Here is a 22,236-nt window from a genome sequence, read left to right on the forward strand (position 1 = left end):
TTTTGTTGCTCCATTGTAGTTCGTTTATTTTATACGCCATTACTAGGGACTCTCTCTTCACTAAATGCTAAGCTTAAGCGAAAATAATTTATGCGGATCAAACTTAGTTGCTAAACCATCAATAAAGGCACGCGAATCCAATTAGGCGTAGTCCTTCAAAACTAGTTAAAATCGTAGCTCTCATAGCCCATATCCTCGCGTCGACTGCGGGGAGCTGGTTTGGGATTCCTTGTCCTCAGGGTCAGCTGGCGGTAGCCCACTCCAGGCTTGTAATCTACATTGATGGGGGCTTGGGGTCGCAGACCGGTCACGCCTCCCCGTCTCTTCTGCGCCTGATGATAGAAGGCTATGTCGCCGTAGCTGTGCTTCGGCCACATGCACTCACAACCAGAGGGCACCGTCCGCGTCTCCGATTCCCAGCAGCCGGAGGCGTCGTTCAGTCGAATCAGGTGGATGGTGCGGTTGAGCTGGATGCACGAGAAGCCCGTCGCCGAGCAGATCTGAATGAAAGTATCCTAAAGGTTATTTAACTGAATATTTGTTTTAATTTATGTAGCTCACCTCTCGTTTCTCGCTTCGCTCGGAGAGCAGAGCTCGGAGCAGTTCATTGCCCCTGTAACCATATTCGTAGTTGTAGTTCCTCGAGGGCTGGGGTGAGTAGCTGTGGGCACAGGTAACCTCCACATAGTGATTGGGACGGTAATCGCCACTTTCCAGCTTCACGGTCACCCGATTTGTGGGACACAACGACTGATAAGTGACCACCTGTGAATGGGCAGAAGCAAAGGCACTAATTAATATCATAAATTACCTTATAATAGAATTATAGTTATTCTAATGTCTTTGGCAGAAGTACTTAAATTGTTAGTATAGTATCCAGCCATGTTTATTATAATATGCAATTAAATTGAAGTACTTACACCATCTGAGCTGGGATTGGGACCCAAAAAAGGCTCCGGTGGCATCACACTGCGAACGCGGCGCTTGCGCACATTCTGGATCCCGTAGGGCAGTTGGGAACTCAGTTCGTCTGCGTCCTCCTCCTGTCCGGCGTAATCCTCCTCACCCTCAATGTCCACATCATCTAGACCGCCAGATGGTAACTCATTGTTGGTGAACTCTGGCTGACCTGGTTCCCCTGCTCCTGCTCCTGCTCCGGCTTCATCCATGGCTGACCTGAAATTGCATATGCATGGAAATTTGTTAGTTTTGGCCATGAATTAGCGCTGCTCTCATCTCGCGGCCCACTGGAGCTGCTTTCGCCAACACGGCTGCCTGATGTCGCCGCAGGCAAGCGGAAATGACTGCAAAAGCGGTTTTACACATGACGAAAAATCTCTACGACTCATGTACAAAACTGACAGATATTTTAACTTATCCTAAATGATTATAAAACTTCCTCATACTCAATTACAATTTTTATATTGCAGTATTTAATTTGAACATATTTAATAATAGCTCAATATGGCCAGGACACTTTTGTGTAATTTAAGGAAGAATTTAAAATGATCCTACATTTGCAATTACTTTTTCTCTATGTGAAATTGCTTGCGGTGGCGTGGCTAAAAAAATATAAGTTCGTTTTTGACGTTTGTTATTTGCATGGCCGCCGTTTCTTTTCTGCAATTTTTCCAGTTGGCCAACAAAAGCGCATCATTTTGCATTCAACTGCAGCAAATGCCAATGAATTTTTTAGCTTTCGCTTTGGCGCGCGGCTTTGTCCGTGGATGGGGCCATTCAGATTGGTGGGCAGGAGGTGCTCGTGGTGATGGCGTTGTCCTGAGCCTGTGGCGCGGCACAAAGCTCTCCGCTTCGCGAATGTCGTTGCCTGCCAGCGGATTTCCCCTTTCGTTGTCAATGACTCAGTACATCTCCCATACCCTGATTCCCATTCCTTTCCCTATTCTTCCTGCCCCGGAGCTTTAGCCCTCCGATCCAGCGGCGTTGGCATTTTTGAAGCCCTCTTTCAGGGCAACAACGGCTTTGATAGTTTTGTCGCAAAGTTTGTGAAAATGTTTTGAAATGAATGCAGCTGGAATAGTTGAGGTGAGCGCTGGTTTAAATTAGCACGAAAGGGGCTGTTATTATATGGTTTTGAGTTCTTGTACCAGAGAAAATTTGTGATTTTTATGTGAATGCTTTCTAAGAGTTTTATATTAAATCGCTTTTTGTTGACAGCTAAGCTTTTGCTTGTATATATTTTCTACTTATATGAATTAAGGATAAATCCCACAGCCAGAAAACCCGGAAAAAGTGGCAGGGTATCCTTTCTGCTGAGAGCAACTTGAATTACTTGCTTTTTCTTCTCCAAGGATTCCTCAGTCATATTTCGGTTGGAATATTCCTTTATATTCCTTATATTATATTGCTCCTTTTTTTGGCGCATGCAAGACGCAGATTACGTAATCCCTGACTCAGAATGCACATGATCCTTGCAGCTTCTGATCTCGTTCAATCTGACAAAGGGGATAAAAAGTGGCCGCCTAGGGGAATCAGCTTAAGTGCTTACGTTTGTGCTCACGCTTACGTCATGGGATGTCGTCATTGACTTTTAGTTGATATGCAACCAGCAAGCCAGAGCGCAGATTATTCGGACTGCCGTCTGCCGGGATGGATGGCTTCTGCAGATGGAATAGGATCAGCAGGAGGGGAAGCAGCAGCAACTGCAACTTGTGCGGCCAGAGGAGCGAGCTTTACGGCTTGGATCCCCTTTGTCGGCTCCCAGCATATGCAGCCACATATCCCGAATCTGAACTCATGAATGCGCGCTGTCCGCCACTTCAACGAATTTTTCATACTCTCCTTATGTAGTGATGCCTTGAATTTAGGGTACTAATCATTCCAGGTTTTTAAAATAAGAAAAGGGCAACATTTCGTTAGCATGTATGCATATGAAAGAAAATTTGGGAAATTTTTGACACTCGGGCATTACTTTTGGCTAAAATATAGGTAAAAGTAAATGTTACCTCTTCCATCACTGGTCTTACCTTTGGTTGATGTTGCTGCTGCGGCTGCGACGCGCCAGCAACAAGGGCTCCATCTCCTCCGCTGGCTGCAGCCAGTTGATGTTGCTGCTGTCCTTGATGTTGCTGTTGTCCCGGTCTTTGTCCTGGTTCTGGGGAACAGCAAACCTGCCCATACCTTGAACGGCCGCATTTAAGTCGGACAATTGCAGACGGAAGTCGTTGCGAGCATTCTCTGGATCATCATCAAACTGCCCCAGTCCCATTCCCAGTGCCATTCCCATGCCCTGTTGCTGTTGTTCGAGTTGCTGTTGCCGTTGGTGCTGTTGCCGTTGGTGCTGTTGCTGTTGCTCATGTTGCTGCTGCTGCCGTTGTAGATGTTGCTGCCTGTCGTATATGCTGTGGATGGGATTTCCGTAGAGTTTTTGCTGCTGTTGCTGCTGCCATTTGGCCGATGCCTTGTTGTAGTTATAGTTGTCATTGTTGTCGTCCTCGTTGCTATCTGCAATGCCATCAACGTCCACATCCCCGTGCACCCACTTGTAGTTGTAATCGTCGTAGTTGTTGTCCATGGCGCTTCTATAGCTAAATCTATTGTTTTTGAGCCCCGGCGTCGATTCCATCGCCTCCTCGCAGGCCATGGCGAGCGTTCGTCTAGAAGAGCCACTACCAAAACAGCGAGCAGCTAGAACGACGGCCAGGAGCAGCTGCAAATGTGGCAGAAACAAAGAGATTTGCTCGATAAGAAGGGTGCGGCACGAACGGAAATGTTAAACAATTGTTGTGTGGCTAATAAACTGCAAAGTGTCAACAGTTGTCGGGGGTTGGGGGCTTGATATGCAAATACCCCTCAATTCGTATCGCAAACAATGCATGCGGATTAATATTTATCACATGAGATTAGAAATCCAATGAATAGGTTTATAGAAATATATGCTGGATATTTGCGCATCAAAGGATTATTTAAGCCACTGTATAAGTAGGTAAGCCAATGAGGGTTTTATAAAAGGGATTTTATGGTTATTCATTGCAGTCTTAGTTGCCATTAATCGTTTCAATTAAATCAATTCCTAAGTGCTCACGAGTGCTACCAATCAATTTGATAATTGGCTTTTTTATTTCTTGGAAAGTTTTCAAGTACATTACGTTTATTTTTTGTTCTTCCCCAAATTCGCATTTAATTGTTATGCACGTGACGTACATAGATATTTAGTTCTTATCAACATTGAGATACTTAGGGAAAGCCTTGCGATTGGAATCAAATGATAATGAATACGCTCTGCTGATAACCGCGGTTATCAGTTAGAGAAATATTACAACATGTCTAAAATTACCCTAATAATTATAGAATACGTTTGCTGTTATCAAACTACTAGAAAAAACATCGATAACTTTCTAATTTCATTAAAACTAAGATTTCAGTTTTGGTTGCCTGTTATTTGAAAACTTTGTAGACTAGTGCTGCAACCTGAAATCGACCGCTAATTCAACTAAGAACTCAACAGAATTCCGATTGACGAAACCGAAAACTTAAACAGCCTCCAAGTTCCCACTGAGCCGGCTAAGGAAAAGTTGAATTCCCTGCTGGATGTTGACAATCAATGTGCTTGGAAAATGGAATAACGTCAGGACCAAAACCGAACCCAAATAAGATGAAAAGTTTTCGGGTGGCTTTCCTCTGATTTCCACTTTGAGGTTGGGAAACTTTTCGGTCAAGATTTTCAGACATGTCTGTATTTGTGTCTGGTGGCTATGTGCGATGGCTCTGATTATGTGGTCCGTCCAAAAAAAGTGCCCCAAGTGAAAATAGTTTGGCGACCTTTAGCGATAATGCGCTGCACGCGCATCCTATCCTATCCTATTCTATATAGGCATCCAGATATAGTCGTACAGCTACATTCATTAGAGGCACACACTACGTGACCGAATAGTTGGCGCCGGAAATGCTCAAAACTGAGATATGAACACAGTGCTCCTCCAGCGGCTCCATTTCCTGTTCCCACTTTTCCTTGTCGCTCTACAAGTTCTTTTGTCTCAATCTGGTTTTTACATGCACTGCAAAAATTTGTACAACTCAGCCCCCGAACTTTGCATTTCTTGCCAGATCAACAAGACCAATCACTTTTTTAAGTGTAGTATATGTGGCTACATGCGCCAGTATCACGGATATATGCAAGTGTTGTTGCCGCTCTGGATTTATAAGATTTCTTTTATGCTCTTGCCGGGCCTACCACAAAACTTCTTTCATTTATCTCGGCCTCGCCCCCACCCACTTCCTCGGACCGCCCCCAAGTTTGGGGGACCAGCAAGTTTGTCAAACTATTTGTATGGAATTCACAATTTGTGTTGATGAAGTTTCGCCCAAGTCGGTCCAAGTCGCAGCTTACGAAGGCGACGGCGTGATCTGCGTGAACTGTGTGAACAAGTGTTTATGGAATTGAATTATTTTCCTTTTTCCTGGTTTTTCTTTCTTGTTGTAGACCTGGATTTCCCCTAGTTTTGTTTCTGATAAAACCAGGTGCGAAGGCGGACTTTGTGTGTTATCTCTTTTGGGGCTTACAGGTGGCTTTGTGGGCAGTCGCTCTTTGTGTGATTTAAAGTGGGTCCAATAAGCCGATTTCCTGGGCCTAACTGCCTGAGAACAAAGAAAACTTAATTTTGGTGGCAGGTTTATTTGAACACCATTAATTATTAAGAGTTTTGATGAAGCTAACTTTAATATATGTAATTAAGTTCAGGATGCGGCAGTAGTATCTTAAAGCAATAGTTTTAGTAGCCGGTATATTATTTGGCAATTGTTTATGACTTTATAGGGCTGTTTTTCCTTGATTTATATATAAAGTTTTCGTTTGAATTTTAATTGAAATACAACCATTGCATTTCAGCACTATGGAAGACGCTCAGCCTCGATTTATTTTGTTATTGCAGTGAGCACGGTTCACGTGTGTCGGCCTATATTTTTGTTGCACGACCTAGCGTAATAACAAAAACAAAAACAATAACACCGGCTGGGGCAATTGAAAATATAATTTCATAATTTATGGTGTTAGTTCTCGCACAGCGTTTTGGAGCCTTATGCAAATGATTGCGCTTTTTGGTTGTTTATTATTTTATGTTTTTGTTGTCTTCGCTTTTTTCTACTTCGAACAGCTCGGCTGCCATTCAATTACATTTTTGCAATCAAACTGCAATGTGGCCAGACAATGTTCAGTTGCTCACCTGGCCAGAACAGACAGACAAACATACAGGTATATATCTATATATATATAGATATATATATATAGCTATCCGGCGATGCCCTTAGCATATGTATAGGTGGGCATACGGGTGGACTGTGATGCATATAGGTTGCATAAATTTGTGACCCTTCAGTTTTCAATTGAATTTCTCTGCACGGCGGCAATTGTTCGAGGAAAACTTGGTCCTTGCATTGGCAGCAGTCGGAAAAACAACACAACTAAGCGGGAGAGTACCAATTTGCATGCTTGTAGTGGTGTGTTTTTCGGGCGAGTGGGTGGTGTGGGTGGTGTGGGCGGTGGTTTTTATATAACTGCAATAACATGAGCATGCAATTCTCCCCTCGATTTGTTTTAATTGTTGCTCCTTGCTCAGTCGGTCCTTGTTTTCGTTGCTGTTGATGTGATCCCCCTTGTTATTGTTATTTTTTCGGGTCTGTCTGGCGCTTATTGGCAATTGTCAAATATTGGTTTTTTCCTATTATTGTTTCATCAATGGCATGAAGCGATTTTAATTAATCGCCCAAACTTTGCCAATTTCAAAGTTTTTCGGGATTAGTTCGTTGTCATGTTCTCTGGCCAACAGTTGTCGGCATTTTAGATTATGTTTTGGGGGTTGGTTTTTCAATTAAGAGCCGCAGCAAGAGCCGTCCTCTAGATTTAATGTTACGCATACGCCATGTGTGCCATCTACGGTTACCATGTTTCCACACACCCACACCAGCACACTCGCACACCCACACATACATGCACACGCAAACAGGACAACTGGCAAAAGTAGCAGATTGGTAGCTCTGCCGGCTGCAAATCCTGTTAATCACCTCTATCACAGGTGAGGCATCTGCACGTAGCTCACTTTTTGCCGCTCTAAGTCGCAGCCGTGTTGTTACAGCAGCATGAAAGAGACAGTAAAAGATAGTTGGAAAGAGATGGAGCGTGGGGACAACCACTGCTGGTAGCATGTCTGATTTTTAGCTACATTTGAAGACAACAAATTGTTGGCTAGAACGAAATGTTTTCTAATATAATTTCCACTCTACCTATTTTGTAAAAATTATATCTTGTAAAATGAGAGTAAATGAGCTAATTAAAGAGAAAATATATATATGTGTATTATATTGTGCGTGTATGTATATTATATTATAATTTGCGTTGCAGTTTGACCCATTCATCACCTCGAAGGTTATATTTAAAGCGATTTTCACTGTATTCATTAGGGTTGACTTGTTGCAATCCGCAGCTTGCCAGCACTGCTTATATGTTGCCATATGCAGGTGGAGAAGTTAAATACACTCCGACTCTGTCAACTGAGACTTTGATCCGGCTGAAGCCTCCATCGGTGGTCTAATGCTGCAATTAGTGCCTCTTGCAACGCACGGCTTTTTGCGGTCCTGGTTTTTATGGCCCTCATTTGCCAATTTCGAAGGCGAGTGCATTACTGGCTTTCCGCCGACCTTTAACCGCTGGTCATTTAGATCCAACCTCTCAATGGACCAACAATGAACCATCTATGGTTACCAGAAATTGCGCTCCAAATGTATAATGCCCGATTTTAGTTTTAGTAGTTTTCTGCATTGTCCTCCTACTCTTTAGTCCTTTTCATGCGTGGGATGCTGCACTGTGGGATGTGGGAAACTTTACAACCAAGGGGGGGTTAAGGTCAATAGGTCAAATGCCCCGCACGATTTGGACAGAATTGAAAATTGCTTTAATCAATGGAAACAAAGCAGTTATTTATTTTTACTGCAGAAAAGGAGCACTTTCAAAGAGATAATTTGGTTTCGTTTACTGGCAATTAAAAATATTCTCTTAAAAATATATTCCTTTGGCATGTTTATGTTAGCTTCCTGAAAGTTTGGCGTGGCTGGAAAAATTCCAGATTGCTTGGTATGCTTTGCTTTTCATATTGATTTATATGAAGCGGATTTGCGAGCGTGTGTGTGGAGGGAATGCAACAAGTGCAACAATGCAATCAGCACACGCACACTCACTCAGCCGTTTACACAACCCCATGTATTTAAATGTTGCCCCAAGCATGTGTTTGTGGCATCGTGTGGAATTCTTGCATCCTTATAGTACATTTGGAGGGCGAGGTTGTGTGTGCACAGGAATAAAAGAATTTGTTTTAAGTTCAAATACTCGTAGTACATAATATATTTTCATATCCTTGGGCGGCGACCACATACTGGATAATTGCCAATGACTTAAAGAAAGCGGCTATGTTGTACGGCTTTCATTTAATACTCTCAGCAAGTTTGAAGCGCAATCGCTTGAAATCTAATATCTAATCCCCTTTTTTCTGAGTGCCTTAGCTGACTGCTAGTGGAGCATATTGAAATTGTTGCCATAGCGAGCGTAATCCCTGCCAGCGACGGGTTACGCGCTCTGAAAAGGGCAGATCGGCAGCCTTTTCCCAATGCTGATGCTGATGCCAACAGAAAAAATGTAATAAACGCCAAGAAAAATATTTGTCAAATCAATTTAGCTCACACCAAACGAGGAAAGTATAAGGGTGTGTTTAAGTGTCAAGGGCAGGAAGGAGAAAATATGCAGAGTTCACCCGCACATTCTCACTTGGTTACCACACTTTTTCGTGTGCGGGTGGAAGTCAGTTGGAAAGTTTTGGCCCAGTGAGATAAATGGCACTTGAGCGTTTTATTTTCTCCGCTCTGGCGAGGCAAATTATGTATGCGTAGGTGTTTCTGCAGGCTCATAACATTTGGCATTTGAAGAGATGGCACACTGTAAAAGGTTTGTCTTTTCAAGTAATTCATAATAGTATTAGTTTCCTTCCTAATTCGCTAACTAAAGCGAGCTATTCAAATTATTTTAAATAGAGAATCCCATTATATACTATTGACATGTATTATTTAGAGCATATATCAGAGTCTGCGCTCGTCGCAGAAAACATGTTTTTTCCACGATATTTTATTCGATGTCGCTTTACTGCGTTCTATTTTGCAATTTGCCCTTTTGTGCCGGGGACCACCCGACGGGAATACAACATGACAGCGACCCAAGTCTAGCTGTCTGTCGCGTGTGTAAAATATTATTGAAGACCCTGTTGAAAGAAGGCTGCTGTGTCCTGTCCTCTGCTCAGAACTTGTCTGTTCCATTATACATATACGTGTACATATACATATGTGGCACATGCTTTGATTGAGGTGTGCCGCACCAACAATAACAGGCATCCAGCAGAAATCTCCACTTATTTATTAAATTTACTACGCTGCCTGTCGCCCGGGAGATGGCGCCGAAAAGCAGGCAACACAAAATGTGTCTCCAAGTGGAGCGTGGGCTATGGGGAATTCAGCCCCGAAAGGCACGGCATTCCAGAAAAGGGCTGAAAATTAAAGTTGACCAACTGTCAGGGGACTGGCAGCTCAAGTGGCCGGAACATGCCTCTCCCAAACCTCGAGGCTGTTGTAAATTCGCATTAAAATATGTCAGAATGACAAAAGTCTTCGCCCCTCTTTCATAATTTCGATGGAGTTGCAAGTTGTTTACGCAGCAGCAGTGATGAACAAAATTTGGGCACAATATATTATAAGAAAAAAATTATTTAGATCTTAACAAGACGTTGACTTTAAGCCATTTAGTTTTGTGAAATCACACCTCAAAACTTTTCATTTTCAAGTCTGGTTTATGCTTTCTCTGTCACAGCTGAATGTTATCCTAGGTAGCCTTAATTTTTTTACATGTTTCTTCCTGTGGCGCTGTGATTGCTTTTACCCTCCACTGGCAATCCTTTGAGCTGTTGTCGTCGCCTGACAAATTGATGCTTTGACATCCTTGGAGCAAAAGTTTAATCTCTCTCATTGACGTAGTTAAGGCGCCCTGAGCCGTTCAAGTGTGCAAATATTTGCCGGCTGTTCTTATTAAATCTTTTTGGGTATTGCCTAGGGGTTCATGCATCAATTTATCACCCCGACTGAGATTACAAAACGAAACTCAGATCGAGGACACTCCCCACCGCCTCCACTCCATTTCAATCAGTTGAGGAAGTGGACAAAAACTTCCAGTACTTGGCTGCAATTTGAGATGGTCAAGAAAAACGTTTTGCAATTACCACTTAGAAATTGTTGTCATTACTGCACTGGCTGAACGGAAATGCCTTTGAAGTTTCGGTGCAGCCGCTGCCAACAATAAGTGTCATGTGAGACCCACTTCCGTTGACTCATTTTTCATTTGTCTTATTTATGTGGCAGGACTTAATGACAATCATGTCCTGGTTCTGCAATTGCCGTTTCAAAATGTCATTCTTTGTTTATTTGTGCCGTTTTTGCTGAAAACTTTGGCTCGTTCGTCGATTGCATTTCCCCATTTCAGTTGAGTTCAAGTGGGTGGCACAGGACACAAGCCCAATTTATGTTCCAACTTTACCCTCATAAATGTGACAGGATGTGGTGTTTCTGTATAGCATTTGCTTTTCAGCAATGCCTACGGCTTGGAATGCACTTCAAACATGTCCTTGTAGGTGCCATACATCAGCCTGTGACAACAAACAAATTCCCACTTTGTCTTCTATGTGAGTTCTGTGAAAGCGCTTATTTGTATTAACACATACTCGTACATTATGGAATTGCAAATGAGTGTGCTATAATGCAGGCACTTAATTTTCAAAATGATCTAGCTAAGCATTCACAAATATAATAAATATCTGACAAATTCTAAAATGCTATTTTCAAAGACCCGAAACTTTTGTCAGGTTGCAAAAAGATTTCGAGACAGAGGATGCCTTAAAAAATTCCTGCTGCGATCTTTGCTAAAGTTTCTTTAAAGGATATCTGGTGAAAACTTTTGATTATGTTCGGGCCTGAGTCACCTGCTTTATTTTGTATCTATTCACATAAATGCAGATTGGGAATACGACTAGTTATGAATTTGTTCATTTGTATGGAAGGACAATCGTTCAATGACATCATCCGTGAACTGACCTCGTGCTGAGTTTTCATTGATTGAGGTTGAGGAGTAATTTTGTGTGCTGCAAGAGCTCAAATCTAAACAAGGTTCAAGTTGTTCCTTGGGGTTTCGAGTATTTGATTGTATTTACATTGTGCCCAAATCACGAAAGTTCAAAACGCCGAAGCGGATAATGCTGGATAAAGTGGGAACCCTTTTCACAATTTGAAAATTGAGTTACTCGAGATTGTCAGCTAAGTAGATAGGAAGATAGCAAGTAGTTGAAATCCATACGGGTTATGAAAATGTTTATTCATATTGTGCTCGGTGAAATTCAGTTGCGAGCCAGCGATGCAGATATACTTGGTCGTCTCTACAGTTGCAAAGATACAGCAAAGCACTTGCAGATTCAGATACGAATGTACAAAGATACAGATACTGTGGAGGTAAGCCAGCCATTCGAGTGGCAATTTGTGCGTGCAACGATCCGGAAAAGCCACTCAAGACTAGGCGAGCCACATGTGTAAGTACACCGTGAGATTGACACCATTGTTCTGAGAAACAATGCAAAATATTCTCTAATTTAGGGTTCGACAACTAGTTACTCTCGAAAATGTCAAGTCTCTAAATCAACATTTAAGTTGATGAAAATTGAAAAATAAATGAAAACATAATTAATATAAATGTTCACCAATTTCTCTATGTGCAGCAACCAAAAGTATGAATACAAGTTGCCGAGATTACTGAAAATGTGAATGCAACGAGGGTTTGTGGCGCATCTAAATCAGCTGGCGAATTGCATGTCGAGGGCAATTTCAGCGCGAAAGGCTACAGAAGCCGGAGAAACGGCTCAATAAAATAATCATGAGCTTGCGTTGGCCGGAAACAAATGTGCATTTAACATTCATGTTGGCCAAAAATCAAATGCACACATGCAAGCACCGCCAGGACTTAATCCTGCTGGTCCTGCCGCACTCCCCACTCCCCACTCCCCCGCCTTTGCTTTCCTTTTTCGCTTTTCGCTTTTCCTTTTACTCCGACTGTCTGTCAGGGTTATGTAAAACCAGCCACAAAGTCATTTCACTGAGCGGATGTTTGCGGCCAAATGAAGGGACACGCAGCTCCAAGTGGGCGACGGGAAAAGCGGAAAATGGGAAGGGGCGAACCGGAGCGAAATCGGAAAATGGACGGGCGAAAAGCTCCTGTGTCTGGGCCACGTTTAGCACGCGCACGGTCGTAAATTTTTGGTCTGCACAGCCCCTTGGACAGTTTAATTTCGATTTCCCTTTTGTCCAATGGCTGCGAAAATCGCGCGTGCAGTCCAAAACGAAAGGAGAAAACAACGAAACCAGTTCAAAGAAAATCGGTGAAAAATCGAGGAAATCTCCTGCCATCTGCAGTGGCCATCGGCGGAAACAAGTGCGACAAATGCAAGAAAGTCGCAAGTAATTCGTAATGCATAAATAAACGCACATAGCGGCGACATGACGGACATACGCAAAAAATACACAAAAATGGAACTTACCCCACTTTTTTTAAATAAATTTTCCCATTGTCAACGCTGCTGCTACTGTTGTGACATTTAAATTAGGTTCGTGATTTGGCAAATTTATTTTGATTTATGCACTTTTGCATACGAGTGTACGTGTGGAATGTGGAAAATCTAGTTTCAAAGAATTTCGCTGGCAAAAAGCGAGGACACGCGATTAATTGCCTTGTCATGGCTGCGAAAATTAATTTCAATTTTTGAATGACATCTAATTGCGATGCCAATGGGGATTTCAATAAATTTGGGACATTACTCAATTCTGGGTCATTGGAATGATCTAATTACGGGAATTACATTTGGCTTATCCCGAAATCAATCAAGAGCTAGCGGAAATTATCCGTATATAGAGTACAAATAGGGTGGCCAAATGGACTCATGAGCCCTGAAATAATTCAATAATAAATAATACGAATAAATAGATTGCTGTGAGATAACTAACTTTATTTTTCCACTGTGGCCTCTCTTTAGCTTCAAGACTAAATATTTATTTCATTTATGAATTAAGATTGTACCAGCAAAATAAATCCGTTCACAGGGAAATTTCTGTTCGCCTTCAATTCCATCTCATCCATATTTAAGTAGGCTTTCGGCATATAAACCCTTTACGTCCTGTTAGCCCAAACCCTAACACTTTCAAAGTCCTGCATGTTCATAAAGATACAACAGAGGGGCAGCCAAAAATTGAAAAAGGTCAAGTGGCGGTAAATATAAACTGTGTATGGCATAAAAGTTTATGTTGCACATTTGCACACATGCAGGCTACTTAGTCGTAAACGTCTCTCTGTCCCGAGAACATGTACATATTTATACATTGTGTATAAATTTTTCAATATAATTTTATTTGCTTGCTGGCCGCTACTTCTCAAATTTGGTTACGCCGTCTTTTTCTCATACCCTCAGACTGTCTCTTTCTTGAATCACTGTTCCGTCTCCCTCTTGTGAACTGTGCCTGTCTCTTTCATGTCGACACTGTCCGTCAAAACATTTTATTGCCTCAGCAGCGAGATGCGCATTAAAAACAAATCAAAGATACAAAGGACATAAATACTTTTACGAGTTGAAAGCTGTCGGATTATTTGGAAGGGAAAGCTGCATAATGTTTCAATGGGATTTTCAGCAATTTGCCAATTTTGTTATGATTTTCACTCAACTGAGACTCAAGCGGTGTAATTTAGCTCAAACAGAACGCAAGTGAAATCGATTTGATTTAGTAAACAACAAGAGAGACCAGGCCAATGTATTATTTACCCAATTTAATAAAATGCCAGACACCGAGGATTGTAATTAACTTACAAATAATTACATTTTGCGGCTGCGATTTACTGGGAACCGCATGTAGAATTACTATATTTGGCCTTTAAACTCTTGTGTTTGTATGTGCGTGATCAATGATTAAAGGTCCTCTGATGAACCAATAATTTGGCTATATGTAGGTATTTTTTCCCTTAAAGTTAGTATACTTGGAGCAATGTAATTATCATAAACTGTCTGAGTATATGTCGTAAATATTTTCATGCTTTTTAATCAACTGTTGCTCATTAATTGGCGATACACTGGCAACTGGCTGTTATTTTTCCAAGTTAAATAAACGGAATGCAATAAACGCATGATTGATGATCGCTAATTAACATTGATAATATTACGATTATTATTGTAATTATTGGCCTCTCGTTTGATGGTGATGAAATAACGTGTACCTGTGAACATGAAATGCCATTCCGGCCATGCGATCTAGAAAGCTTGTTAAGTTCGTATAATCAGGATGCCTGCTGGTAATTATGTGCATATAAATTGCGTGTTGCAGGAAAATGGGTTTAATATCAGCGATGCCCTCTTCTTGTGACTTGGCCTGGCCAAAATCGAACTTAAAGCTTCTCTAAGCGCTGAAATTCTGGCAATTAGTCAAAAAAATGGGGCTAAAATTGCCTGCGGTTAGCCGGCTATTTTCAGTGGCAATTTTCCGGAATGATTTGGTAAAAGTTTTTCGATTAACCCAAAGGGCCAAGGACAACTATTATGGGCATATATATACCAGTATATGTGCTACAATATACACCCTTCAACTTCTTCCCTGTGACACTCCTATTTTGGCCTATTTTTATGAGCGAAGTTTTAATGATTTACGAGTTATATTGCAACACATTCGCTTCGCCCGAAGTTTTCCAACTTGTTAGGGGTCTTCAACATCAGCTGCTGCTGCAGATGCACCGAAAAACTATAATTCCTATTTCATTATTAAATATTCTAATTGTGTTTATAAATATTCTAACTTTTTATTTTTGGCCGGCAGTGCTCACATCTAGTTTTAACGTTTGAGGAGAGATGCATTTTACTTATGTTCATTTTTAATTATTTTAAAATATTCATGTATTTAATAGAATTTAAAATTACCCGTCTCTATTTCACTCTAAAAATATTCGAATATTTTGTGCCGTGCTCCGTAAATTTCGTAAGTCCTGCAATTAGGGACCATCTGGCGGAGGGCGTGGCACTAACCGGTTTCTCTCTTTTCGGCGCAGATTGTCTGAGGGGATCGAATCGAAATTGAGTGAGAGTCGAGTGCTCCATTGATTGAAATTTACGATTTGCGGGCCTGAGCTTGTTGTCCTCGGAACGGAAATGTTGTCATTGGCAATTCAGGGCGCCATTTCGCCTTCTGGCCAAGCGACGCGTCAATTTTATGGCAAACGGAAGTCCTCGTGTTATTTATGTCCTGTGAGTAATCCTGGAAAGGGGATAGCCGAACGAGCGGAATGGTGGAGAGGTGTTGCCCTCAATTATGCTCTCGGTGAAGGGGAAAACTCTCGCCTGGGGCGCCTATTTAATAGCTTATTAGGACGCCGTGGCCGAAAAGCAAACAAAGGCCGATGTGAAAATCCAATTAAATGTGACATCTGCCCCAGAAAATCCACGGCGTGATTTTGATATATGGGTTAAGTCGAGTGTGAGCCCCATGGCCCAATAAACAATTGATGAAACTTTCATTCGATCAGCGAAGCTAATTTATGAAGCCCACCGACGTTATTCGCTGGCGATGGTAATTGACAATGCCAAATGACTGACTGTGGGCCAGGCCCGCAATTAGTTCCACATAATGATGCATCATTACGGCCAGTAATTCATCAACGCTGCTGCTGGCCTGGCACACCCTTCCATTCTCATCCCTGTTCCACGGCTTTTCCCCAATCATAAATCACGCAGAAATGTAGGCTCTTTCGTGGCCACGGTGCGTATGGGCGATTTGATAAATATTCAAGACAAATATGCAAAACTCTGTTCTCCCAGCACTCGCAAGAAGTTGGCCGTGTGTTTTACCTAGCCAGAAAGAGCATTATTTAATCTCGTTTCGCAGCGACATTTTATCTGGGCGGGAAAGAAGCGCTAATAAGTCTGCAACGTGACATTTGCCATTTGGCGGTTCGGTGGCAAATAAAGTTTTGGTCCTTGGACAGCCGGCGGCTGCAAATGAAGAAGATGACTTTATCGTGCCACTACGAAAAAAATGCGGAGCAAAAAAGTGTACAAAAATTGCTTCGCCATGTTGCCATGGCGAATGTAAATAGCAAAACGTGATGGGCTTTCTGGGTGGTTGGGTGGCCTTTTGGGGTGGTGAACTCGCAGCTAAAAGTGACAATAAATGCCGGCGGTTATGTATAAATTGCTAAAGTGTGCGGAAAGATTTACGGGTCCAACCAATGGACCAAAGTGCCGCCCAACCAGAGTCCTCCGACCGCTCACTTTTCACCCACATCTCCCACCCACTAGTTCTCAAACAAATAAGCAAAGCTCAGGGCCTGGCCAGGTGCTTTTAGCTTGATTGCCAGCTCAGGACGTTGCAAAACAGGTGGTGGGTCTGGTGGATCTGGTGCTCCAAATGGATCGGGGGGATCGAGGGGATCGTGTGGGTCAGGTGATGGGCTGGCAAAGAAGCAACCCACCCACTCACAATGACAGTTTGGCCAGCACTCGACGAGGCCGCTTGTCGCATTCAAGTGCCAGATGGAGATGGCTAGAAAGGAGCGACTACTTCCATCAAGAGCTCAAGGAGCTCTTGCCGCACTTATAGCCATGTTGCCACCTTGTCAGCCAAGGACTGACCTAATCATCTGCTGGGGTCAGTCGATTGGCTGGCAAATTGATTTCAATTAGCTTGCCCTGCCCTGCGTTTAAGGCAGGCTTTTCATATTTCCCTGCGCAAAAAGTCAATTATTAATATCTCTCCCACAGACGGCGCATATAATTCACAAATTTGCGCATATTTTTTTGGGCTGAGCCCAAACATTATTACCATCCCCATCCCCATCCCCAATCCCATCGCATTTGTGGCCTAATGAGCCGAGGGGAGTGGCACTCCCATTTTGGCCCACTTCTTATGCCCAACTCACACTTGAGCCATTTGTCGCCATATTTATTTTAATGGTTGCTCAATTTAATCACTGCGACATCGGCGCCACCCGCTGATGAACTCAAGTGGGTGGTGGTTGGAAATCGAGGGGATTGGGTGGAAATTCATTGGAGTGCCTCGGTGAAAATGCGATGGAGGCACGTAAAGTAGGGAAAGTCAAGGCTCCTTTTATTTTTGTGGTTGAAAAATGTTTCAAGATTTCATTTTATGCGACATTTAATTAAGCGAGCGAACTTTTTTTAAGTTTTAATGGAGGATGTCGTCGAGTACGTGAGCATATACCCACATACACATTGAAAAACATATAGCTATACATACATGTGGCAGAACACATGCACAGCGCTTTTCTCAAACACATTACGTATTACTTTGGCACACTTTGCCCAACGATTTCAATACCCTGCGCAAGTTATGGGGCACATAATTAATAAAACAATGTTGATATATGTATTGACCATAATTTTCCAAAAGAATGTGTTTTAAAATAATAGATATTTCAAAAGAATATATATAATATATAAACAAATGGTAGAAGGAAAAAAATTCACATGATTTGTAAAGTAACAATTATGAACAATGTTCACTTTATTATTATGTTTACTTATTATTATTTTGACTGGATTTCAGAAGTAAGAGTATGCCCTGTTTGCCAGCAAGGCAACTGCATATGTAAACACATACTTCCCCATAGCCTTGGCACTTTGCTTAACAGTTTATTAAATTGACTTTCAGTCGTGTGGATGCAGTAAAATATTTTGCGAGAAAATATTTGAAAATTTATTAAATCAAGCCGGCAATGCATCTTCATCCCGCTCAGCATCCTCCCGATCCCGGTGGGTGCGGACGATGGTTCCAGGATGGGAGTCCTGGGCCTGCATTTTGTTGCCTGCCCAAGTGAAATGAGCTGCATCCGGTCGGTAGCAGCTGCAGGCGTTGCATTCTTAACGCCCCAGCACTCTTCTGCCCACACTCACATGTCCTGCAGCTGGAAAGGCCACGGGCTACCGCTGCATCCTGCCAGCCGCATGAGTGTGCATGTGTGTGTGCATGTGCGGGTGTGCGGTTGCCACTGTGTGTGTGCGTACTTTATTCCTTTTCCTCTGCGCTAGCGCATTTCCGCTCCGCTCCGCAGACACTGAAACTGATACGATGGAAGGCAGCGAATTTTGATGCATTTCCGGGGAAGCTGCACCACGTTTAATGGTGGAGCGCGCACGCGAAGAATTTATGTTCAATCTTAGGAAAATAATGATTATCTTTTATTTTATGGTTGAGCGCACGACGACATCCTCCTACTTCTTTTTCCATGGATCCAGGCCATATTTTCCGGATGCACAAGTGGCACAGAGTTCAGCTTACGATTGCACTTGTCCTGTTACAGGACAATTATCGGGCGACACAAATTGCAATTGCTCGAAGCTTCGGTCAATTGATGGCCAACCATTCATTATGTCCCGGAAACAGACAACAACAGACGGGGAGCCAACGCCCACAAAACGATTTAAATTTTGATTGGGTGGGCGTGGTGATTGAAGCACTCTTCGTGGTCTCATATCCTTTAGGGTCTTGGGGATTGACGAAGATTTGATAGTGCGGTTGACTGGCACATTTCCCCTCCTATATGCTATGCATATCACAGTCCGAGGTGGAAAATCCTAATAGGGGGACTCAAGGGCGCAATTTACAAAGTGCGCTTAGGTCCTTCAGAAAGATGAAGACGAAAACTAATTTAATAATACATTTAACCATGAATTATCCATGTTAAAGGGATATTTCTTATAAGCACTAGGTTCGACTAGAAAAAAAGTGTATTTTGAAACCAAAAAATGTAGAATCTGTGTCTTCATATTTTAGAGCTTAAAATATGTTTTTGGTACGCGTGGTATCTTGCATATACATAATTCGCTTTCAGGCAAACTTTAAACACTTCCACATATACAAGTATGCAGAAATTATTCATGTTGCCCCATCATTATTTCGAAGTGTGTGAGGCGAGGTAAGAGCCACATCCTTGGAACTTTCTGAGAGGAAACCGAATAGTATTCGCTTTCTTTATTTTGTGCGGCGCATGGTAGAACTTTCTACGGATAACGTCACTCAAGGCGAGATGGGCTCAAGCCCCGCAAATGACGTAACCTGTTCCAATCTCCTGGAGAGCTCGAAAGCGCGGCACTCAAACACCACTCACCCGGCCACATAGTGTCCGACCATAAATTCCAATTAAAGTTGCCAGCTACTAGTCGGCCAAAACAGAGAGAATTCGCCAAGTGCGTTGGTGTATGTTTTTGGTTTTGATTAAGTATACGACCCGTGGCAAATGCAGCAGCACTAGCAATAGTTGGCCGCATGTGGCGCGTTCGTTGCATTCAAATGGCTCTGGCATTTGGCCCAGCTGCATTCCATTTTCGATTCCCATTTCAATTCATTGGGGGCGGTCGTTGCGGTGGTTATTTTGGGACTGGGGGCGTGGGGCGTGGCGGGTCGAGTGGAGTTAACTTTTTTGGCTCGCCATGTTGACTTTGCGTTTAATTGTTTTATTGTCCGCCAAGTGTTGGCCATCACACACACACACACACATACACAAGCGCGCGCGCACGCACACAGAGACACAATCGCACTTGAAGTTTGCTCTCTGCCGGACAGTTTGGCCTGTCGTTGACCTCGTTGGCGGATTCCCGCCTCAAAAAGCCAGCCCAGTTCTGGCCATCTTCTGCATGGTTATTTTTTTCCGCTTTTCAGTTCGCTGAGTTGTCGAATTCAGAAAGGGAGAACGCCGACCGTCGCCTGCTGTCTGATATACGAGCTTCTGCCGGCTGCACAAATTATGCCAAGTGCAATACTTGGGGCGCTGGCCGGGAAGGGGGCGTGGCACCAGCAGATTGGCGGCTTTAATTAACTTCAGGCACGGCAAAACAAGTTTTTCACCCAAATGTGTGACTGTATTTCTTTATTTTGTTATTATTATTCTACTTTCTTGGCCTTAAGAATTTACTTTATTTCTTAGGGAATTCCATTTTCACTATTGTTATTTTTGTAACATTTAATGTGCAATATGACTTTAACTATTTCATTTTACTGTTTTCGAATTATTCTTCTCTCTGTACGTGTTTTTCTCATCATTCTGTGCGTGCCATTTGTTAAGTCTTGCTTTAATTTCAATTTTTATTAACAAGCAACTTCATTACGGAGCTTCAGTTGCAACAGTTGCAACAGGAAAACATGCCCACTCACTCATTCTACTCCCCTAAGTGTCCTTATTCCGGTCTAAGCCGGCTTTAACAGGACATTAAGCCGACATATACACATAATAAACGCTGCATGTGTTTGCGTTGCGGTCTCAGACGGAACCAAAATATTTGGACAATACAAAGTGCAACAACACGCCAGTGTTCCAGGTGGGTGAGCAGACACAGCCCAACCCAACCCAAGCAGACCAAACCAAGCAAACCAAACCAAGCCAAACCAAGCTAAACCAAACCGAAACAAAATACCAAACTGCCCAAAAACAAACAGCAGGAGAATTACTTTAATGGCCCTGGACCAGCCCCACCCACTGCCCACTTTCTTGGCCAAGGTAAGCAATTGCGTGCCGGCCATCCATAAGTTTGCCGCCTGTTGGCAATCCGGTCACATAGCCATTGGACCCACGTCAGCCACTTCCGAATGCACACACAGTTGACTTGTCAGCCTGTTAATTTGCTAAATAATTTTCGAATCCGCCCCGCCCTTTTCGAAAAGTGACGTTACTCAAGTTGGCACGCCCTTCTCGAGAAGAAATCGTGCCAAATACTCGGAGTGCTGAATGTAGTCAAATTATTGGGGAGTATTAGTTGTCGCACCACAAACATAATTTTTGATATTTGAATATTTTAATTATTTTTTTAACAGGAGATTATAAGCTATACCTAGCTTTAAGTTGGTTTTTAAGTTCCAAAATCGCACATTTAAAACTTTGATTCTTCACTTATTTTCCAAGTTTGTATACATAACATTGTGCATTTAGTTATTTTAAATAATAATTAAAATACAAGAAATATTTATTTGAAAGGTAAATCCGTGTCTCAGCAAACCTAACTTTCCCTCGCAAATTCGGCTTAGTCTAATTCCATCAAAAAGGATACGTTTTGGGGCTGGGGAGCAACTATTTATGATTTCCCAACACGATTCGTCCTACACCTTTTGCTACTCCTTCGTTTATTTGTTTGTCGTTTGCTGACTACGTGAGATTGTTTGGGGCTTAAAAAAACCAGATGAACCATGAACCCAATGTCCTTCAAACACACAAGCACACACACACAGCGACTCTCATCAATTAGTGTTGAAGATTTAATTGTGGCACGTGTGAACTTAATTAAATGGCATTAGTTTGTGTAATTGTAGACAGGATAAGTGCGGTCGCGGACCCAAGGGCTCCATAATTATGGGGGCTGAAAGACCCACACGAATAAAGGAGTGCATTTGCATTCCAATTAAATTTTGGGCACGCATGCAATATGCATTTTTTACGTTAACTTTTGTTTGCCAGCTGTCGAGGTAGAACAGGACGAGGCAACAGGACGAAAAGGGGGAGTTAGTTATTATTTTACAGGTCCTGGCAAAAGTATTTTGCGTGGTGGCCAACTTTAGTTGCATTTAATTAGCATTATTGTCATGGCAACGACAAAACCCATTTGTGGTGTAAATTAACTCGGTTTCCGAATGAGATAGTTGATTACCCAAAAATCATACTTTAAATATAAACAATTTTAATTAATTTAAGCACCGAATATTAGTTGTGCATGCAAATTTGGTGCTGCGAATTGCGGTTTCAGCTTGGTTCATTTAATCAGGTCAACTCATTTCCCAGGCACACGTTTCCTGTTTGAAAAGGGAAATGGACTTGTTTGCTACAGGAACACATATTCGAAATTCCAACAAGATAAATGGTATATAAATCTTAAGACTATCGTGGCGGCAGTAAATCTAAAAGCAATGCATCTAATATGAACAAATTGGCAAGCAATTAGGAGGCATTTGAGTTTAAGCCGTAAATTGTGCAAAGATATCATTGTTTTATCAAGTCTACAATAGCTCGAAAATGAATTGCAGATGCTTAGCAGGAAATGTTTTCCAAAATCCTGACATGTAAAACCTCGAAACCTATTACGAACATTAACGACAAGGTTACCTACTTTACACAGC

The 22,236-nt window shown here is 42.3% G+C and overlaps 1 protein-coding gene across 1 annotated transcript; it reads right to left on the reverse strand.

Annotated features, from left to right (window-relative positions):
- Positions 1–161: 161 nt before the first annotated feature.
- Positions 162–15,840, reverse strand: LOC6546970. Its single transcript, XM_026980245.1, has 5 exons — positions 15,667–15,840; positions 2,988–3,670; positions 921–1,176; positions 562–765; positions 162–500 (listed from the first exon to the last, which is right to left on the reverse strand). Exons 1-5 carry the CDS (start codon positions 15,838–15,840, stop codon positions 162–164), a joined length of 1,656 nt encoding a protein of 551 aa, XP_026836046.1.
- Positions 15,841–22,236: the final 6,396 nt, after the last annotated feature.

Source organism: Drosophila erecta, unplaced genomic scaffold (assembly GCF_003286155.1).
Source record: "Drosophila erecta strain 14021-0224.00,06,07 unplaced genomic scaffold, DereRS2 tig00000092-arrow-pilon, whole genome shotgun sequence".
NCBI classification, from domain to species: domain Eukaryota; kingdom Metazoa; phylum Arthropoda; class Insecta; order Diptera; family Drosophilidae; genus Drosophila; species Drosophila erecta.

Coding starts and splice junctions, on each gene's coding strand:
- LOC6546970 (XM_026980245.1), bottom strand. CDS start 15,840: ATGATTGGGGAAAAGCCGTGGAACAGGGATGAGAATGGAAGGGTGTGC. Junction 1,177..2,987: donor AGCAGCAACATCAACCAAAG/GTAAGACCAGTG, acceptor ATGCAATTTCAG/GTCAGCCATGGATGAAGCCG. Junction 766..920: donor CCAATCCCAGCTCAGATGGT/GTAAGTACTTCA, acceptor GCCCATTCACAG/GTGGTCACTTATCAGTCGTT.